Source organism: Lutra lutra, chromosome 10 (genome assembly GCF_902655055.1).
Source record: "Lutra lutra chromosome 10, mLutLut1.2, whole genome shotgun sequence".
NCBI classification, from domain to species: domain Eukaryota; kingdom Metazoa; phylum Chordata; class Mammalia; order Carnivora; family Mustelidae; genus Lutra; species Lutra lutra.
Window position 1 is genome coordinate 58,088,799 of NC_062287.1, and position 20,263 is coordinate 58,109,061.

At 38.3% G+C, this 20,263-nt stretch overlaps 1 protein-coding gene across 13 annotated transcripts in view; it reads right to left on the reverse strand.

Annotated features, from left to right (window-relative positions):
• Nucleotides 1-20,263, reverse strand: part of NUP98 (nucleoporin 98 and 96 precursor) — a 119,854-nt gene that overhangs the window by 11,945 nt on the left and 87,646 nt on the right. For all 13 annotated transcript variants that reach the window (XM_047690392.1, XM_047690390.1, XM_047690394.1 and 10 more), the window contains 7 exons: nucleotides 19,654-19,810; nucleotides 17,812-18,244; nucleotides 16,134-16,363; nucleotides 14,500-14,766; nucleotides 9,110-9,267; nucleotides 8,092-8,235; nucleotides 5,493-5,635 (listed from right to left, as the gene is read on the reverse strand). In XM_047690392.1, coding sequence (XP_047546348.1) covers nucleotides 5,493-5,635; nucleotides 8,092-8,235; nucleotides 9,110-9,267; nucleotides 14,500-14,766; nucleotides 16,134-16,363; nucleotides 17,812-18,244; nucleotides 19,654-19,810 — 1,532 coding nt within the window. The remainder of the gene's footprint in view (nucleotides 1-5,492; nucleotides 5,636-8,091; nucleotides 8,236-9,109; nucleotides 9,268-14,499; nucleotides 14,767-16,133; nucleotides 16,364-17,811; nucleotides 18,245-19,653; nucleotides 19,811-20,263) is intronic.

The window sequence follows — 20,263 nt, forward strand, 5'->3', positions numbered from 1 at the left end:
TATTAGGATTTTTCAGACTGTTCTATTATATGAAGTTGTTGGAGTGCTAATTATCCTGTTTATCTGAACAGCTAACTAGTCTTCATGACGGTTACTTCCTTCTACGGCTTATAATTTCTACCTCTGATTTTGTTTACATGGGCATTATACTTTATATAAGGAAATTCAGGTGCCCTGAGTTTTTAAAGAGTCCCTATACAGACTTCTCTTTCTGTTGCTGGGATCCCAAAGATTTTAATGGTCCTGGACCAGTTTATATGTAAAGTTCTTAGCGTGCAATTTCCACATCGTAAGATTAATATAAAGTAAGATCTCACACCTGTATGTTTTATGGCTTAGATTACCATCCAATAACTTTACCTTTTGACCTAAGATCCCAGATACTTTATAACTTCCTAATACTTCCCCAAGTAAAGAACAGAAGTTTTCTTGACCAGTGTTGTCAAACTGAACTTTGTGGGATGATGGAAATGTTCTATAACCTGTTCTGACCAATGACAGCCAACAGCCGGCCACATGCAGCTACTAGACATGTGAAATGGGGCCTACTGTGAATGAGTAACTAAATTAAAAGTTTACTTAAATTAAAATAGCCATATGTGAATAGGAGCTATTATGGTGGACAATGCAGTTCTAGACTATTTGTATGGGACAGACTGTGGATTTTTTTCCATTTTTAATTTTTTTATTAACATATAATGTATTATTAGCCCCAGAGGTACAGGTCTGTGAATTGCCAGGTTTACACTTCACAGCACTCACCATAGCAGAGTGTGGATTTTATATAAGGATTTAGTCATACCAATTCTACCTTTCATGAAAACAAGGTTTACTATCTCCTCTGGCTCCAGTTTCTCTATTACTGGCACCTTGAGATATTCCTTTCTTTTTCTTCTTTTTTTCACATTAAATAAGCTGACATACAGTAAACATACAGTAAACATGAGTGTACAGTTTTCATTAAGTTTTAATATATGTACACACCTGTAAAATTACCACCAAGGTCAAGACAACAAACAAACCTCCAAAAGCTTCCTTATGCCCCACTATAATCCCTCTTCCTGCCCCTCTTTACACCCACCCTTCCCAGGCAAACAATGATCTGCTTTCTGTGATTAATCAGTTTGTATTTTCCAGAATTTTAGGTAGATTGGAATCATACAGTATAGTTTCTGGGTACTTTTTTTTTTTAATCTCAGTCCTTTCAAAACCAGGTAAAATTATCTTGTGATTCACTATGTTATCATGTGTATCAACAGTCCATTCCCTCTTTTTACTGAGTAGTATTCCATTACATAAATATACCACAATTTGTTTATCTATTCACCTTTTGATAAAAATTTGGCTTGTTTCCAATTTTGGGCCATTACAAACAGAGGTGTTACAAACACCTGTATACAGATATAAGTCTTCATTCTTTTGGGCAAACACCTAGGAGTGGCATGACTAGATCATATGCATGCAGTATGTCTAACTTGCTTTACTTTCTATTCTGTCAAACTGTTTACCAAAGTGCCAATACCATTTTATATTTTTCACCAGCAGTGTATGAGAATTCAAGTTGTTCCACATCTATGACACCACTTGGTACAAGACATTTTTCTTTTTTTTTTAAAGTATGTTCCATGCTGGGAAGAGCTTGCACTCATGACCCTCAGATAAGACCTGAGCTGAGATCAAGAGTTGGAGGCTTAGCTGACTGAGTCACCCAGGGGCCCTTGGTCTTTTTAATTTCTAGCCCTTCTAATAGGTGGACAGTGGTATCTCATGATGGTTTCAATTTGCGTTTCCCTGTTGTCTATTGATGCTGGACACTTTTTCTTTTATTTTTTTAATGGTTTTTTTTTTTTTTTAAAGATTTTATTTGTTTGGGGGAGAGAGAGAGAATGAGAGAGAGAGAGCACGAGAGGGGAGAGGTCAGCAGAAGAAGCAGACTCCCTGCTGAGTAGGGAGCCTGACGTGGGACTTGATCCCAGGACTCCAGGATCACGACACGAGCCAAAGGCAGTCGCTTAACCATCTGAGCCACCCAGGTGCCTGATGCTGGACACTTTTTCATGTGCTTGACATCTAGGTCTTCTTTAGTAAAGCAAATGTTTAAATATTTTGCCCATTTCGAAATTTGGGTTATTATTATTGAGTTTTAAGAGTTCTTTAAATGTTCTGGGCACACCTGGGTGGCTCAGTCACTTAAGCAACCAACTCCTGATTTCAGCTTAGGTCATGATCTCAGGGTTGAGAGATCAAGCCCCACATCAAGCTCCACACTTAGCACAGAGTCCGCTTGTTCCTCTCCCACCCACCCACTTGCATGCCCTTTCTCTTAAATAAAAAAATTTTTTCTAAAGGAGTTCTTTATATGTTCTGGATACAAGATCTTTATCAGATGTATGAATTGCAATTATCTTCCCCCAGTCTGTGGCTTGTCTTTTCATTCTCCTAACAGTTTTTCATTTTTTTGAAGTCCAGTTCACCGATTTTTTCTTGTATAGATTATTTATTTGGTGTCAAAACATCTCTGCCTAACTCACAGTTGCAAAGATCTTCTGGTTTGATTTCTTCTGTTTGTTTTCTGGGTTAAGTTTGGAATTTAGGTTTCTGATCCATTTTGAACTAGACAAATAATAGAGATAAACAATAAAACCAAAAGCGAGCTGAGGGTAGACCAATAAAGAAAAAAAAAAGGACACATATTACCAATATCAAGAAGGAGAGAGACATAGTTACAGATCATACAGACATTTAAAAAGGATAATAAGAAAAAAAAGGATAATAAAGAAAATGTTATGAATAACTTTATGCCAATAAATTTGGGGTAACTTAGGGAAACAAATTCCTTAGAAGAAGCAAATGATTGAAAGTGATTCAAGAATAGGGGCAGCTGGGTGGCTCAGTGGGTTAAAGCCTTTGCCTTCGGTTCAGGTCATGATCCTAGGATCCTGGGATAGAGCCCCGCATTGGGCTCTCTGCTTGGCAGGGAGCCTGCTTCCTCCTCTCTCTCTCTGCCTGCCTCTCTGCCTACTTGTGATCTCTAATAAATTAAAAAAATCTTAAAAAAAAAAAAGGATTAGGGCGCCTGGGTGGCTCAGTGGGTTAAGCCGCTGCCTTCGGCTCAGGTCATGATCTCAGGGTCCTGGGATCGAGTCCCGCATCGGGCTCTCTGCTCAGTGGGGAGCCTGCTTTCCTCTCTCTCTCTCTCTCTGCCTGCCTCTCTACCTACTTGTGTGATCTCTGTCTGTCAAATAAATGAATAAAATCTTTAAAATAAATAAATAAATAAATAAATAAATAAATAAATAGATAGATAGATAGATAGATAGTTTAAAAAAAGGATTAAAAAGTGGCGCCTGGGTGGCTCAGTAGGTTAATGCCTCTGCCTTCGGCTCAGGTCATGATCCCAGGGTTCTGGGATCGAGCCCCGCATCAGGCTCTCTGCTCAGCGGGGAGCCTGCTTCCTCCTCTCTCTCTGCCTGCCTCTCTGCCTACTTGTGATCTTTGTCTGTCAAATAAATAAAATCTTTAAAAAAAAAGGATTAAAAAAAAGAGATTCAAGAATAAATAGAAAAATCTCAACAGACTAGTTAAGAAATTGATTTTATAGTTTAAAAACATCAACTGAACTTAAAATGTAAAACCACTCATTTCCTTAGTAAAGAAAATTTAAAAAACAAGCCCTGGGGCGCCTGGGTGGCTCAGTGGGTTAAGCTGCTGCCTTCGGCTCAGGTCATGATCTCAGGGTCCTGGGATCGAGCCCCGCATCGGGCTCTCTGCTCAGCAGGGAGCCTGCTTCCTCCTCTCTCTCTGCCTGCCTCTCTGCCTGTTTGTGATCTCTCTCTCTCAAATAAATGAATAAAAAAAATCTTTAAAAATAAATAAATAAATAAATAAATAAATAAATAAATAAAAACCAAGCCCTTACATTAGGATAACTGCAAAAACACATTTAAATAAAGGACTAATATCCAGAATATATAAAGAAATATTATAACACAACAAGACAACTCTATTAAAAAATGGGCAAAAAAATGTGAACACTTTTGCAAAGGAGATATAGAGACAATGGTAAATAAGCACATGAAAAAATGCTCAACATCATTAGTCATTAGGGAAATGCAAATTAAAGCACTACTTTAGTTATTTATATTTTACCACAATATAAAACTATTATTATCTAGGGGCACCTGGATGGTTCACTCGATTGAGACTGAGGCCCATATCCAGCTCCCTACTCAGCAGGGAATATGCTTGTCCCTTTTCCTCTGCCCCTCCACCCCACTGGTTCATGCTCTCTAATAAAGAAAATCTTAAAAACAAATAAAAACTGTATCATCCTCTACCACAGTTACATACTTAATACTTTAAAATATTTAAGGAACGGAAATGAGATAGGAGTGATTAGTTATGACTGGAAAAAATTCCTTATTGTTTCTGATATGTCCAATAGTTCCAATAAGATAGTTTAAATTTACTGGGACGCCTGGGTGGCTCAGTTGGTTAAGCAGCTGCCTTCGGCTCAGGTCATGATCCCAGCGTCCTGGGATCGAGTCCCGCATCGGGCTCCTTGCTCGTCGGGGAACCTGCTTCTCCCTCTGCCTCTGCCTGCCATTCTGTCTGCCTGTGCTCGCTCTCTCTCCCTCGCTCTCTCTGACAAATAAATAAATAAAATCTTAAAAAAAAAAAAAAAGATAGTTTAAATTTACTGATTATAATAATGGCATGTGTTCATACACTGCTGTAGGATAAATAAACCACTGTTTATTTAGGATATTTAGGATAAAAAAACCACACCACCACCACACACACACAATGAGATGCTATTATATGCCCACTAAAATGGCAAAATTTAAAAAGCTGACAATACAAAATTTTGAAGAGAATATGGAACACCTAGAGATCTAGGTGGGAATGCAAAATGATATAAGCACTTTTGGATATATTTATATCCAAAATATTCATGGCATTTTATTCATCACAGCCAAAATCAAGAAAAACTATCCATCAATAAATGAATAAATTATTCAATTAAAAAAACCTTCTAATACACATATTAACATGGGTAAGTCTCAAAACCATTATGTGAATGAAAGCAGCCAGACACAAAATTTAACAGAATGATCCCAATTATGTAAAATTCTAGAAGAGCGAAATTAATCTATAGTAACAAAAAGTCAGTTAGTTACTTGTCTGGGGGTGGGGACTGATAGCAAAAGGGGCATGAGGGAACTTTTGGGGGGTAATGTAATGCTATGTTAATTATGAGTTACATTGTATTAAAATGCACACTTCAGTATTTGTAAATTTTATCTTCTTAAAGTTAAACACTTTTTAGATCTCTACCCCTAGTTCCAAAGTTCTCTGCATTTAACCATTATAAATTATAATTTGTTAATTTATACAAATTTATGGCAAGTTGGTTTCACATTTAAGGGAAAAAACTCAGGAAAGGACTCCCTAGGGCTAATTAAGCCCTACCATGCATGGCTCTGACTTACCTGTCACTGTAGAGTTTTAGAAGGTGAAAGCAGACATCTTGAAGTGGTCTCTGTGAGTTTTCTTCCTCCTTTACCACACAGCCCGAGCCCTCCAGGTATGCAGGAAGAGGGGAACAGGCATACCTGTCAGCCTCAGAGGAATTCTGAAAGGAAGAATTTGATAAAACAGTCACCAGCTACAAGTGTGTTTCAACAGATGTGATCATGTATCATTAACTTAGACATATGTATTAAGAATGATGACATCCTAATGGTTCAATAAGCATGAACCTTATTTTGCAGTGACATGGCCAACCTGTCTTCAAGGGACTATCAAAGGCTTTGGATACCTGTCATTAATCCTCATACTTTCTTGTCATAATTCTTTTTTTTGGGGGGGTCACAGTTCTTATTATACTCAGTTTCTTTAGTGTTCTCTTTCTCCTGACAAATGGTATCAAAGATAATAACTATAGACAGTAGGAAAAGAGCTGAAGAAATGATGGCTTTTTTTTGACAGAGATCACAAATAGGCAGAGAGGCAGGCAGAGAGAGAGGGAGGGAAGCAGGCTCCCTGCCGAGAAGAGAGCCCGATGTGGGGCTCCATCCCAGGACCCTGGGATCATGACCTGAGCCGAAGGCAGAGGCTTTAACCCACTGAGCCACCCAGGCGCCCCTGATGTAAATATCTTCAAAATACATTTGACCCTTGAACCACACAGATTTGAACTGCATCTGACTCTTGGTTACAGCTCCGGTCATGGTCTCAGGGCCATGAGATCCAGCCTCGGATCAGACTCTACACTTCTTCTCATTGATTGAGCGGAGACATCCATCTTCTCCTGCTTTTGTACATCAGAGCTCCTAGTTCTCAGGCTTTAAACTTGGACTAGGATTTACACCATCACCCCACCACCTGACCAAGCCCCCTGGACTTGTTCTGAATCACCAGCTTTCCTGATTCTCTGCAGATGGCAGAGAGAGAGAAGAGGAAGCAGGCTCCCCGCCGAGCAGAGAGCCCAAAGTGGGGCTCAATCCCAGGACCCTGGGCTCATGACCTGAGCCGAAGGCAGAGGCTTTAACCCACTGAGCCACCCAGCTGCCCTGAAATGATGGCTTTAAAAACATTAACAGTGGGGGCGCCTGGGTGGCTCAGTGGGTTAAGCCGCTGCCTTCGGCTCAGGTCAGGATCTCAGGGTCCTGGGATCGAGCCCCGCGTCGGGCTCTCTGCTCAGCAGGGAGCCTGCTTCCTCCTCTCTCTCTGCCTGCCTCTCTGCCTGCTTGTGATCTCTCTCTGTCAAATAAATAAATAAAATCTTAAAAAAAAAAAAAAAAAAAAAACATTAACAGTGGCTCTTGGGTGGCTCAGTTGATTAAGCACCAGAATCTTGGTTTTGGCTCAGGTTATGGTCTCAGGATTGTGGAACTGAGGTGTGGAATCTGCTTAGGATTCTCTCTCTCCCTTTGACCCTCCCCCTACTTCTTGTACTCTCTCTCAGGAAAAAAAATAAATTAAAAACCCTACATTAATAATACGTTTTTAAAAAAGATCTTATTTGGGGCACCTGGGTGGCTCAGTCAGTTAAGTGTCTGCCTTCAGCTCAGGTAATGATCCACGGTACTGGGATCGAGCCCCACATCGGACTCCCTGCTCAGCGGGGAGCCTGCTTCTCCCTCTCCCTCTGCCTGCTGCTCTACTTGCTTGTGCTCTCTCCCCCTCTCTCTCTAATAAATAAATAAATAAAATCTTAAAAAAATAAAAATAAAAAAGATTTTATTTATTTATTTGAGAGGGAAAGAGGGAGAGCATGAGGGGGAGCAGAGGGACAGGGAGAGAGAATCTCAAGCAGACTTCTTGTTGAGTGTAGAGTCTGATCCGAGGCTAGATCTCAACGGCCCTGAGACCATGACCTGAGCTGTAACCAAGAGTCAGATGCTCAACCAACTGAGCCACGCAGGCACCCCCTCACATTATAATTGTTTTGTTTTGTTTTTTTAAGATTTTATTTATTTACTTGACAGAGAGCACAAGTAGGCTGAGAGTCAGGCGGGGGGTGGGAAGCAGGCTTCCCACCGAGCAGAGAGCCCGATGTGGGGCTCAATCCCAGGACCCTGAGATCATGACCTGAGCTGAGGCAGAGGCTTAACCCACTTAGCCACCCAGGCGCCCCACATTAATAATTCTTTAACCTCAACACAGTTAAGGCATATGATATTTAAAGGCAGATTTTTCAGGCCTGCTAATTTGGGGCTATACCAAACTTGAGGTTGGGCTGTATCTCAAGGAATTCCCAAAGGACTAAGACAGCATTAGGAAAAAAGAAAAACCCTCTCATTTGGGGGCAGGAAAACTGCTTTAAGAAAGTCAACTGTGGAAACATCATATTAAATAAAATGGAAGGAGACACTTGGAGAAGTTTAAAAGTAGCCCTGTCCAGAGGCAGGAGAAAACTTTCCCATCAGATTTCCTGGGTCCATTTCAATTTTATGGTACTTTCAAAGAAAGCAGTTAGGAAAAGTATTATGAAGTATGACTTGGTGTTTTTTTCTCTGCAATACCTTTCTGGCAAATACAGAACTCCCCCCATGACTCTTGGTTGGCTCTACTGAACATAAATACCTGAAATGCTTCTTCATACATGCTGAGCGCCCTGGAAATGGAGGCTGTTGGTGGAAGCAAATACCACAGATGCACAGCCAGGGCACGTTTCCAATCCAAACATGAGCACACATTGATTTGCCTGTGCTCTGTGAGCTGCCAAACCTGCAGGAGACAAAATCATCACCACAGCTATGTGTCATACATTATCTTGTTACTGCCCAGATCTGCAAGTTACTCACTTAGTCAAGTAACATTTTATTTCCTTTTTTAAAGTAGTCTATCCCCAACATGGGGCTCAAACTCCCGACCTTCAAGGTCAAGAGCTGCATGCACTACCAACTGAGCCAGCCAGGTGCCCCTATTTAAATAACATTTTAAATGAACTAGACTGGCAGTGTTAATGATCCAAATATAAAATACAGTTTCCTTGGTGGCAGGTGAGAGGGCAGATTTAGACTATCGGTGCTTTGAGAAGAGAAAGGAACCACAGAAACTGAAGAAGAGGTCTTCTTACTGCCTGCAGTTGCCATCTTATAAAACTAAGTTGTGCATAAATTCTGACCAGCTACTTCACTGCTGGAAAGTGACAGCACTATGTCAATCAGACAGGCAGCAATGGCTTAAAATAATTATGCTTTATCACCCACAGAATGAACAGAAGTGGCTATTAAAAAGAGTGATGCCACATGACATGAAAAAACATCCATATAGTTAATTTACAGAACTACTGTGTATAACTGATTTTATTGGAATATACACATGTGTAAATATGCACACATATATGTTGATATGGACTTACTATATGTCTGGAAAGAGACTATAAATTATTTACGTAATTTACCACTAGGATAAGGGATACGGTGAACTTCAATGTTTTAATTTCTATATGACCAGTTTTCTTTTACAAGGTACGTGATATACCTTTGTAATTTGAAAATATTTACACAGAAATTTAAAAACAAGTTGCTTAGTTATATGTCATATTATATGTTACATGAGAAAACATATACAAGTTAATGAGAAAAGAGGAAAGTACCGGTTTTCCAGCCAACAAGGCAAAGATACGCAGTCTCTCATCTTGGATGAAACAGTTAGCTTGGAGCTGTTGCCAATCCACCAGCTGCATAGTAAGCAGCTCACGGACTGACTGGCTACCCACCAGCTGGGATAAAAGAAGGGCAAGACGATGATCACCTACAAGAGAAACAGTTCTCTGGTGATCGCGAAGATTAACAGACTTACGGAAAAACGTGGGGACATTATCTTATTTCTTCTAGCCCTCAGGAAGACCTTTACACTGTTACTGCTTTCTGCAGTAGTCCCAAAACACTGACCAAGAACTTACCATTCTGCTTGGGTAGAAAAAATTCAAAGTAGTTTAACCTAAATTACATAAGACTATATAGTGTACAGAGTTCAATGTTAGATCTATTACTTCTGCAACCCTAGATAAAGTACTTCATCTGTAAAATGGAGCAAAGAATTATCTGATTCAAAGGTGTGTAGTGAAGACTTGAGATCACATAACTGAAAACATGCCCAATGAGAATGGCACTGAGAAATGGCAAAATGAAACCCAGACAAAATGTGTGTGTGAGAATCCCTGACTCTCTCACTCTCACAGGTCTAGTCATCTCTATTACTAAACATTTTTAAGTACAAAGGGCTGAGGCAATAAAAAGATATTCATTAACTAGAATGTGAGGGAATAGAAATTCCAGTTGATGAAAACTTCCAGCTAAGCTGTAAGTTAAGAGAAAAATGCTTTGTTCCAGCCTTTACTACAAACCTCCTATAAGTCGATAGTCCTTCTCCTCTTGTTTTTGTATATGGGTCAGTGCTTAAATGTCTATATAAAATACCATCCTGCCAGAACTGAGGCTCTCATCTCAAAAGTTTCCTTCATAAATTAGAGAGGCCTAAAGGAAAAAAATCATGCACCAGGAACACATCTGGAAATGTGCAGGACACATGGTCTCTCTGTATACAGGTAATCAAAGCATGATTGGATTATGATTCATTCAGTAAGTGTTGTAGCCCAATTGATCATGAGCTGCTAGTTTTCTAGGTGAGTGATACCAAAAGGAAAAAAGAAAAGTTTATTTCAGTGTATCTAGAGAACCCAAAAGAGAGGATTTATTGGCCAAGATGTATAACTACCCTTGTCACTAGAGAAGGTGGAGTTCAGAGCTTGATACAATATATTCATTAAGATCCTCTTTGTGGGGCACCTGGATGGCTCAGTGGGTTAAAGCCTCTGCCTTCGGCTCAGGTCATGATCCCAGAGTCCTGGGATCGAGCCCTGCATTAGGATCTCTGCTCATCAGGGAGCCTGCTTCCTTCTCTCTCTCTGCCTGCCTCTCTGACTACTTGTGATCTCTGTCAAATAAATAAATAAAATCTTCAAAAAAAAAAAAAAGATCCTCTTTGCTTTGATTACAGTTAACAAACCAATTGGCTGTTGCCAATCCCTGACTTTTCAAGAAGACTGTTCTCATTGATGAGGATTCTAAGTTACTTCCTCAAGTTAATTTTAGTGTATGGCACAAGCTAAGAATATGAATTAATCTTCTGCATATGAATATTCAACTATCTCAGCATTATCTATTGAAAAGACTATCCTTTCCATCTTTAAATTATCTTGGCATCTTTGTCAAAAATCAACTGACTATAAGTGGAAGGGTTTTATATTTGAAGTCTCATTTCTATCCTGTGCTATTTTTCTCTGTTCATTCTTATGCCAGTACCACATTGTCTTGACTGCTGCAGCTTTACAGAAGTTCTGAAAACAGACAAGTGTTGAGTTTCCTGATTTTGTTCTTTTCCAAAACTGGTTAGGTTTCTTACATTTCCAAATAAGGATCAACTTATTAATTTCTGCAAAAATGTCTGTTGTGGGCATTCTGATAGAAAATGCACTGAATGTATAAATCAGTTAACAATACTGAGGTTCCCAATCTATTACTGGTTCTCAATCTGAGTGGTTTTGTTCCCCAAGGAACATTTGGCAATGTCCAGAGGTTTTTTTTTTGGTTGTCACAACTGAGGGTAAAGGACTCTTAATGGACAGAGGGCAGGGATGCTATGCTACTAAGTATCTTGCAATGCCCAGGACAGCCTCCACAACAAAAAATTACCAGCCAAGAATGATAATAGTGCTGAAGCCGAGATACATGCCATGAATGTGAAATGTGTTTCTTCATTTACGTAGATCTTCATTTCATTACTGTTTCATAGTTACAGTACAAGTCTCATTTTTATTACATTTATTCCTTAATTTTATTCTTTCTAATGTTATTGTGAATGCCATTGTTTTTCTAATTTCATTTTTGGATTGCTTGTTGCTAATATGTAAAAACACACTGAATTTTGTACATTAATCTTGAATCCTGAGATCTTGCTGAACTAGTTTATTTAGTCCCACTGCCTTTTCTGTTGATTCCTCAGGAATGAACTATCGACATACAGAATTATGCCATCTTTGAATAAAGACAGTTTTACCTCTTCCTTCTTAATCTGTATGGCTTTTGCTACTTTTCCTTTCTTGATTAAACTGGCTACAACATCCACTACAATTCTGTATGGAAATGGTGTTCCCAGAGAGAAAAACGAAACAAGATGAAACCAGAGAGGGAGACAAACCATAAGAGACTCTTAATCTCAGGAAACAAACTGAGGGTTACTGGAGTGGAGAAAGGTGGGAGGGATGGGGTGGCTGCGTGATGGACACTGGGGAGGGTGTGTGCTATGGTGAGCACTGCGAATTGTATAAGACTGATGAATCACAGACCTGTACCCCTGAAACAAATCATACATTCTATGTCAAAGAAACGAAAAACAAAACATTCCTCCACCCCGATTAAAAAAAAAAGAAAGAAAGAAATGGTGTTCCCAATCTTAGGGTGAAATCTTCAGTCTTTCAATATGATGTTAGCTGTAGGTTTCTGTGCATTTGCTTTGACATCAGGTTAATAATGTCATGATAGAACAAGATGGGAACTGCTCCCTCTATTTTCTGAAAGAGTTGTAGAGGATTGGTATTACTTCTTTAAAACAGTGCTGATGGGGCGCCTGGGTGACTCAGTGGGTTAAAGCCTCTGTCTTCAGCCCAGGTCACGATCCCAGTGTCCTGGGATCGAGCCCCGCATCGGGCTCTCTGCTCAGCGGGGAACTTGCTTCCTCCTCTCTCTCTGCCTGCTTGTTATCTCTGTCTGCCATATAAATAAATAAAATCTTTTAAAAATAAATAAATAAATAAATAAATAAATAAATAAATAAATAAATAAATAAAACCGCGCTGGTTACCAGTGAAGACATCTGGACCTTGGCTTTTCTGAGTGAAGATTTATAGTTACTAATTCAACCTCTTTACTCATTATAGATCTATTTAGTTTTTCTTTTTCTTGGGTCAATTTGGTAATTTGTATTTTCCTAGGAATTTGTCAACTTTATCAAAGTTACTGAATTTGATGACAGAATTTTTTATAGTAGTCCCTTTTCTGTAAGGTTAGTAGAGATGTTCTTTCATGCCTATTTTTTGGTAATTTGTGCCTTTCCTTTTTTTTTGCCCCCCCGCCCATGCTCAGGGTAGTGAAAGTTTTGTAAGCTTTCTTACTCTTTTCAAAGAACGAATGTTCGGTGTTATTGATTACTGTTTTTTTACATTGTCATTTTCATTGATTTCTGTTCTAGTCTTTACTATTTCTTCTACCATTTGGTTTAGTTCTTATTTTGCTAGTTTAGAAGCTTAGGTTTTTGAGAGTGCTGAATCCTAACCACTAGACCACCGGGGAGTGTCTAGAAGCTTAGATTATTGACTCGAGGTCTTTCTTCCTGTTGGGTAGATATCAGGTAACACTGAGAGCTTTCAAGTATTTTATTGTCTTTAAAAATTTTTTCTTAAGATTTTTATTTATTTATCAGAGAGAGAAAGAGAGCATAAGCAGGGAAAGCGGCAGGCAGAGCAGGCAGAGGGAGAAGCAGACACCCTGCTGGGCAAGGAGCCTGCTGTGGAACTCGATTCCAAGACCCTGGGATCATGACCTGTGCTGAGGGCAGATGCTTCAATAACTGAGCCACCCAGGTGTCCCAAATATTTTACGTTCTTGATATTGTTTAGTTGTTCTATCAATTATTAAAAATGGAGATAGTGAATCAACGGTTTTTAATAAGCTGAAAGGTAATGCCTTGCCAAAAGTTTAACCTTAAAGAAAAGGAAAAAAAAGTGGGGGGCAGGGGAAGGAAAAAGCAGAGTTTGTGAATAAATAAATCTAAGGACCTGACTTCTGACACTCCTTGAGATCTTCCTCTGCTACACATATATGTGTTGGTGAGCATAACTTTCTCTCTGTAATGATTCATAATCTTTTTAACTTTATAAAAGGCCAATGCTGAAGATAAATTTCCAGTATAAGAAAAATATATGAAGATCACAAAAAGCTAAACATGTAGTGACGGTGGAATGGTGCAATTGTCCATGTAGAAAAGTTCTTGATTCTAGCTTTTCCTATGCTTGTTCCTTACAATCCAAACTGGCCAAGGCCTCCAAAAATAAATCCAGTTGATGGCTCTAATTATTTGGTTTCTGTAACAAGGTTTCAGTAACAAGGTTTGATCAGGGATTTTATTATACACAGATTAAACTGAACTATGCCATCTTTTATTTTTACCTAGATTTATGTCTGGACAGTTATCAAATACTTGCTAAATGCCTCTCATTAGTGGAAGGGAAACTAATTTAAAAAAGCACAAATACAAAATGGGAAATCCTTGGGAAAAAAAAAAAGTAGATATCTCAACCTGGAAATTAAATTTACACTTACTTGAATGAAATAAGTGAATTAATACAAAATACCTGTGTTTAAAAGGTTCGGAGAATTGATTATAGGGAGAGGGAAAAAACACCTAAATGTCAAAAAAGGAATTTGCTAACATGGTACATTTGTAGAAAAAAGAATACAGAGAAGCATTTGAATATAATATCTATATTGGAGATCATGAAAAGAATACCATCTCTCTATATATGTAGCAGGGTACCATCTTTGAAAAGTTTACAGGCATACGTTGCTTTGTGTACAAAAATTTTAATATACTTATATATTACAGAGTAAACAGTCCAAGTACAAGCTGTACACTGAAATGCATAAAGTAAATACTGAAGGATTTAGGTGAATTGCATTTATTGCTTTATGCTTATCTCTATCTTCTAGTTTCATTATAAATGCATATGTAGAAGCAAACTTAATGCTTAAGGTTCTAAAAAGAAAACTAGAGAACACAGTCCCTATTCTGGAGGAACCAGCAATCTTCCTGGAAAGTTTATACTTAATTCAGGCTAGAAGACAAAGGCAAATCTACAATTAAGGGGCAGGAACCACTAGTGAGTAGGATGTAGATAAGGATACAGAGAAGGACCATATGCCCTACCTGACTGCTGGGCCAGAGAGCAAGCCTCACTGATCCTCTTGCCTGTGAGGTAGCTGAAGACAGCCTCCACAGGCCTGTCTTTTCTGGTTAAGGAGACTTCCTCCTCAATTTGAGGTGCAGCAGTATGGGATAGCCAGCGAGAGAAAGTTCTTCTTCGCTCCAGAATCTGAATGTATTCACTAGGCTCATCCAGTTGGCTGTCAGGCTCCTTCAGGTGGCCCCATAAGGCTTCACATAATGTCCATGTTAGGCTCCAGTGCTTCACAACTAACAAGGATAGGAAAACAATGCTATGACATGAAGTCAAAGTACCTACACAGAGGACATCACTCTAATTGTGACATAAAAATACATAAATTAATACATACCCCGAATAACCACTTAAGCTGATTGCCCTTAATCTGTCTCCAGCTCACTCTGCTGTGTCTTACAAGTTCTAGAGGTGTGGAGTATAACTGCTTGTTCATTCCACGTTCCTCTGGTACTTATATAAGAAATGTAACTCTATGCTCCTTTAAATAGATTCTTCTAGCTGCATTATGGCTAACATAATCTCAAATGACAGAGAAAAGTCCTCCAACTTGATTACATTCTGTTTACAAAATGCTTTAAGAAACATGAAGTGCTCTAAAAACTTGTAAGGGAGTCTTCTCTCCTGTAGTAGGCAGAGCCTAACATTTAGTGAGCCTAAATGACACTGTTCAAAGCACTTAAGAGGAAAGCCATCTCTAAACTACACAATGTAAATATACAGTAGTTGCCATCTTCATTTTACAGATGAGGAAAATGAAGTACAAAGCATTAAGTAACTTGCTCAAAAGTTATAGGCAACATGTAGCAGAGCGAGGATTTGAACCAAAGTAATCTGAGTCCAACTCTACATTCTTTAGTACTATTCATATTGCTCCTCAGGAAGGAAAGCGAAACAGAAGCACTGTTTACCACTAAGCCAAATACAAGTATACATGGGAAGATGATGCACATGTTTGAAAAGAAAATGAGACAACTGAAGCAAACACAAAGAAATGAATATACACAATTCTCAAAACGTGTGGTATGGAAGAGTTTAAAATAGTCACCATTCTTGAATAATGGTGAACTATTATGAAAGGTAACATTAAGATTTTTCTATGATTTTAAAATAGTAAGTTCCCAATTTTAAAAAGCCCTTTACCAAAGTACTCGTTTAGAGAACAACCATGGTCACAATAGTAATAGAAAGGTAATGGGAGAGGTTAGGAAGGGAAGTTAGGAACATTAAATTGTTGGGAGGACCAAGTGGTACTTAAGCTGGACATGGAAGAATGGGTAGGATTTAGAAAAGCAAGAAGGAATGGCTTTTTCTCCTTATGTTCTCTGTGTGGCAGAAGGAATGCAATTTCAAATATCCAAAGAATTTGGCTATAGTTCCTATAAAAGAGGACTTGTATGTTAAAAGCCTTAAGAATAATTGTAAAACTGTTATCATTTCTCCTTCCTTGAGATTTTGCTCATTCCAACTCAACTATAGACAAGCGTGAGATCAGGCATCCGCTCACTACATTGGCCTAAGGAAATATGTCCTCCTATGAACACATGCTTCTATGGCAGTTCCTGTAACATCAAAGGTTAGAACAGAAACAGTCCATACTCACTTTGAGCTTCCAGAAAGTCTCCTGATGCTTTCTTAACCCAATTTGCATAGTCATGAATGACAGCAACTCCTGGATTAGGGACAATGAGAGGACACAGCTCATCCACATGTACAGTGCTATGTTTTAACTTGAGCTCCAGAGGTATCTGATAAAACTGCAGGTCTTCATCTGGCTTCTTTTGTCTCAAACTGAGTTTTTCCAAATGAACTTTGAATGGAGACTCAGTAAGGCTATAAGACCAAATGATAAACAAGACAGAAAATGAAGATAAGACGGATGCTAGATTTTTCCTACAAACCTTTCTTTTTATGATTACAAAGAGAATGCAAAACATTTCCCTGTGATTTTACAGAAATTGTATTTCTTTACGTCAAACTATAATGAACTTATTTGCTATATAATGAGTAGACAAATCATTTGGCCCATGTATTCAGCCAGGTTATAATAAGCATGGGAATCAATACAGTTCAGCTTGGAGAGTGGCTTCTACATGTATCTAGACACTATGAAATCCAAGGGCCAAAAGCTACTGTGGAATACTGATTTCTCAAATTACACTTAGTAAGGTCTCAAAAGTTGTGAGGCTAAGCTCATAAACACTATAGAACTGACTCTAAATTAAGATGAGTATATAATCAATCCAGCCTTGATCTGACTTTAAGATTGTTATTAACAACTTTCAAAATATGACATCATGCATAACCTAGGTTTAGGATCAACATTACTAATGGTGAGGTTCAAGAGATATTGCTGTTTTGTATTTCTTCAGCGTCAACTTTAAAAACTAAGCATAATAGGTAATCAAGTCATTTAATCTGTAATAAAGACAGCACAACTTGTTACACAGAGTAAACAGGAAAACGTTATATATTTTGCACAAAACAACTGTATGCATACTGTCTAATAATTGCCAGAAACTATACATATATCTGCATGAGATACATATACATACACATGCATACATGTATATATACACGCACACTCATACATATACACATACACAAATTATACAGAACTGGAAACATAAATAAATGTTAATAATGTGGATTATGTAGCAATATATAACATAACACAGTTATCAGATGTCATCATTTTTTCTTTTTTTTAAATAAGGTTTACACCCAATGTGGGTCTTGAACTCACGAAGCTGAGATCCAGAGTCATATGCTCTACCAACTGAGCCAGGCAGGAGCCCCCTATCAGATGTCATATTTCCAAATACTTATGCATGGATTATACACAGTTTATACATTCACCTGACCAGGCCCAAGATAGAGGAAATGTGCTTATTTGAGAATTATACCTTATGTATGAAAAAAACACAAATATCTAAGTGAGAAAAAAGGAAAAAAAAAATGTAATAAAAAGGATAAAAAAAAAAAAGACAAAATAAGGAATGCTGTAGCATCAGCTTTGGGTCTGTTACATTTCCAAATAAAGTTTAACCATTAAATAAGTATTATATACTCTTCACATCTTGATGATACAAATGGGGTTATCTTACTAATCACTTTAGTTTTTAATTATACAAAGATATTCTGCTATCTAAAGTTGTACTAAGAACATTTCTAGAAAGATCACAAAGCAGGGACCTGACTTTGGGTCTCCTAACAATGAAAAGGTTTTTCTTACCTACCAGGTTGTCTTTCTCAAAAAGCATAAGGAAATTGTGACTCACGATTTAACAGCAACTGGATTAGGCAGGAATCCATATTCCATAGAATCGGCAATCTGATGATTTTCTAGTTCAGGAGAGCCACTCAGCTGTTCTCCACTATTAGCAAGAGTCCAATTGGGGCCCCAACCAACTCGAAATGAGCGTCCCATAAATAGAGCCATGTCCATCAGGAGTTTCCCCTTGCCATAGGTGACAGACTTTTCAAGAGGGACTAGGCCTGGTTGTCTGCGTGTACCCACGGTTTTCAACTGAACTTCAGGGGCCGGGCTGGGCACTGTAAACACAGAGGTCAGGGGTGGAGGGACAGACCAAGGGGATGTGGATGGGATATTCATCAAAGATGCTGCTCTGGGAGTACGACATTCTTGTACAGAGGCACTTGGTGAAAGAAAAGTTCCACTAGTAAACTTTGATTGTAGTAGTAACCCACCAACTGAAATAGGGGGGAAAAAAAGACTATTAGAAAATACAGTCTCCCTTGCTTCTCAAACAGCAAAAATCATTGAGGTTGAGATTACAGTTTTATCAAACCAATTAAATCAGACACAGATGATAAGCAGCAAGTCAGTCTGTGGAATACTCTTTCAACCAGGAAATCAAGGCTAGAATTTTAGTGATGACGATGCCAACAACATTAACATTAATAACAAACACTACTACTACTATTTTAAAGAAATTATTAAGCTCTTATCTGTGATTCTGTATAAGCCATTCGTATACATGGTTTCATTTCACCTTTTAATAACTTCAGATGAACAACACTTTCATCCTCATTTCGTAGGTAGGAAAACTGGGCTCAGAAAAGTGTTTATTCCAAATCCACAAAACTATTAAGTGGCAGGATTGAGAGATTAAGCCCAGGGAAGTCTGACACCAATGCTCACGCCAAATGTTACCATTTCATAGTCCGTAGAAAAAACTTAGTAAGATCAAAATTCAAATTGCCACCACTCTAATGCTCAATGCTAGACTCAATAAAACAAAACCCACTGAGGCATCTTGTGCCCTTCAGAAGGACAGTTCTTATTTCTACCGCCTGTTCTCCTAATACTTTTAAAACAAGTCAGTTATTGAAGTATGAGATTTTCATGTAGTACCCATTATGGAAAAGGTTATAGTTAATGTTTAATTGATGGTTTATTAGTTGAAATATTTTTAAAAAGGAAGTTAATAATAATAAGTTTCAAGTCTTTCACTTGAAAGAATTGAAAACTAAACACCTAGTTTTTAAGGCAACATAAATCTTTTCCTGGTATTTCCTCTGGCTTTCAAAACGTTTTGAGATTCGTTGACATCAATACTCTATCCCTAATCCCACACAGTTACAAGCCCCCAAGAAGAAAAAAGGAAAAGCTTTAAAATCAAATATTACTTCCCTAAGAATTTGGGGAGGTTTAGGAAAAGGTAGAAATCTGACAGGTTTTGTGCATTTTAAGAAGCAACATTTGCCCCTGGAAGGCTATAAAATAAGGATAGCATGAGGACTGCACAAAAAGAGTACAGTGCAGGACAACTTGCTCATTCCTCTAAGGTGCGATTAAAAATTAGAAAATCTGAGTTTATAATCTAATCCACATTCATAAGCAAATAAAAATATAACCTGAACAAAACACAAATGCTTTGTTGTCCATATATAACTTCTGCATCTGCACCAATAAAGCTGATTATGGTTTTTAAAAATTGGCTCACCTAACATATTTATAAGAGTATATCCCCTCCTGCCATTCTTATGCCATATGCCTTTAGGGGGATATTTGATAGAGAAGTTGACTCAGCTTAGAAGAAGACAGGTGAAAAGCAGGACTTTACAGCTTTCTCATAAAATAGTATTAGTTACAGTACCTAAAGAACGGGATTTTGATGAGTGGGATGCTGAAATGGGGAGTCTGGGAGAACAGATTTCTTGAGAAGTATCTGCTTTAGAAGGAAGGTGACTGAAGCGTTGATCCAGAACCATATCTACATCTTCTTCATCAGCAAGCAATGATGCTTTCATGATCTAAAAGGCAATACCTATAGAATGAATGTGCTCCCCCAAATTCAAAGGCCATAAAAGAAAAATGCAGTTTCCAATAACCAATAAATTGCTTTGCCTGAGGCTGTGTCCAGAGTTAGTATAATATTTGTGTGGCTGACTCTATTACACTGCATGTGCCTAGATGGCGGAAATTGCAGAATACTCCTCTGTTTCTAGAGTCTCGCCAAAGCCTGGCACACAGCAATTGCTCACTTGTTTGCTGAATTACTAACTTCAAATGTAAGACAAAGGCTCAACTTTTAACACATCAAAGCCATAGGCAGGGGGAAGTTGAGACAGAGTTTAAAGAAACCTGTATCTTCTAGGCTATTAAAAAAACTTTTATGGAGCACTTTCTAGAGCCTCAAAACCACCCTATAAAGGAAACGAAGTATATTCTGTAGAGAAAAATTAGTGCTGACAGATGTTAAATGA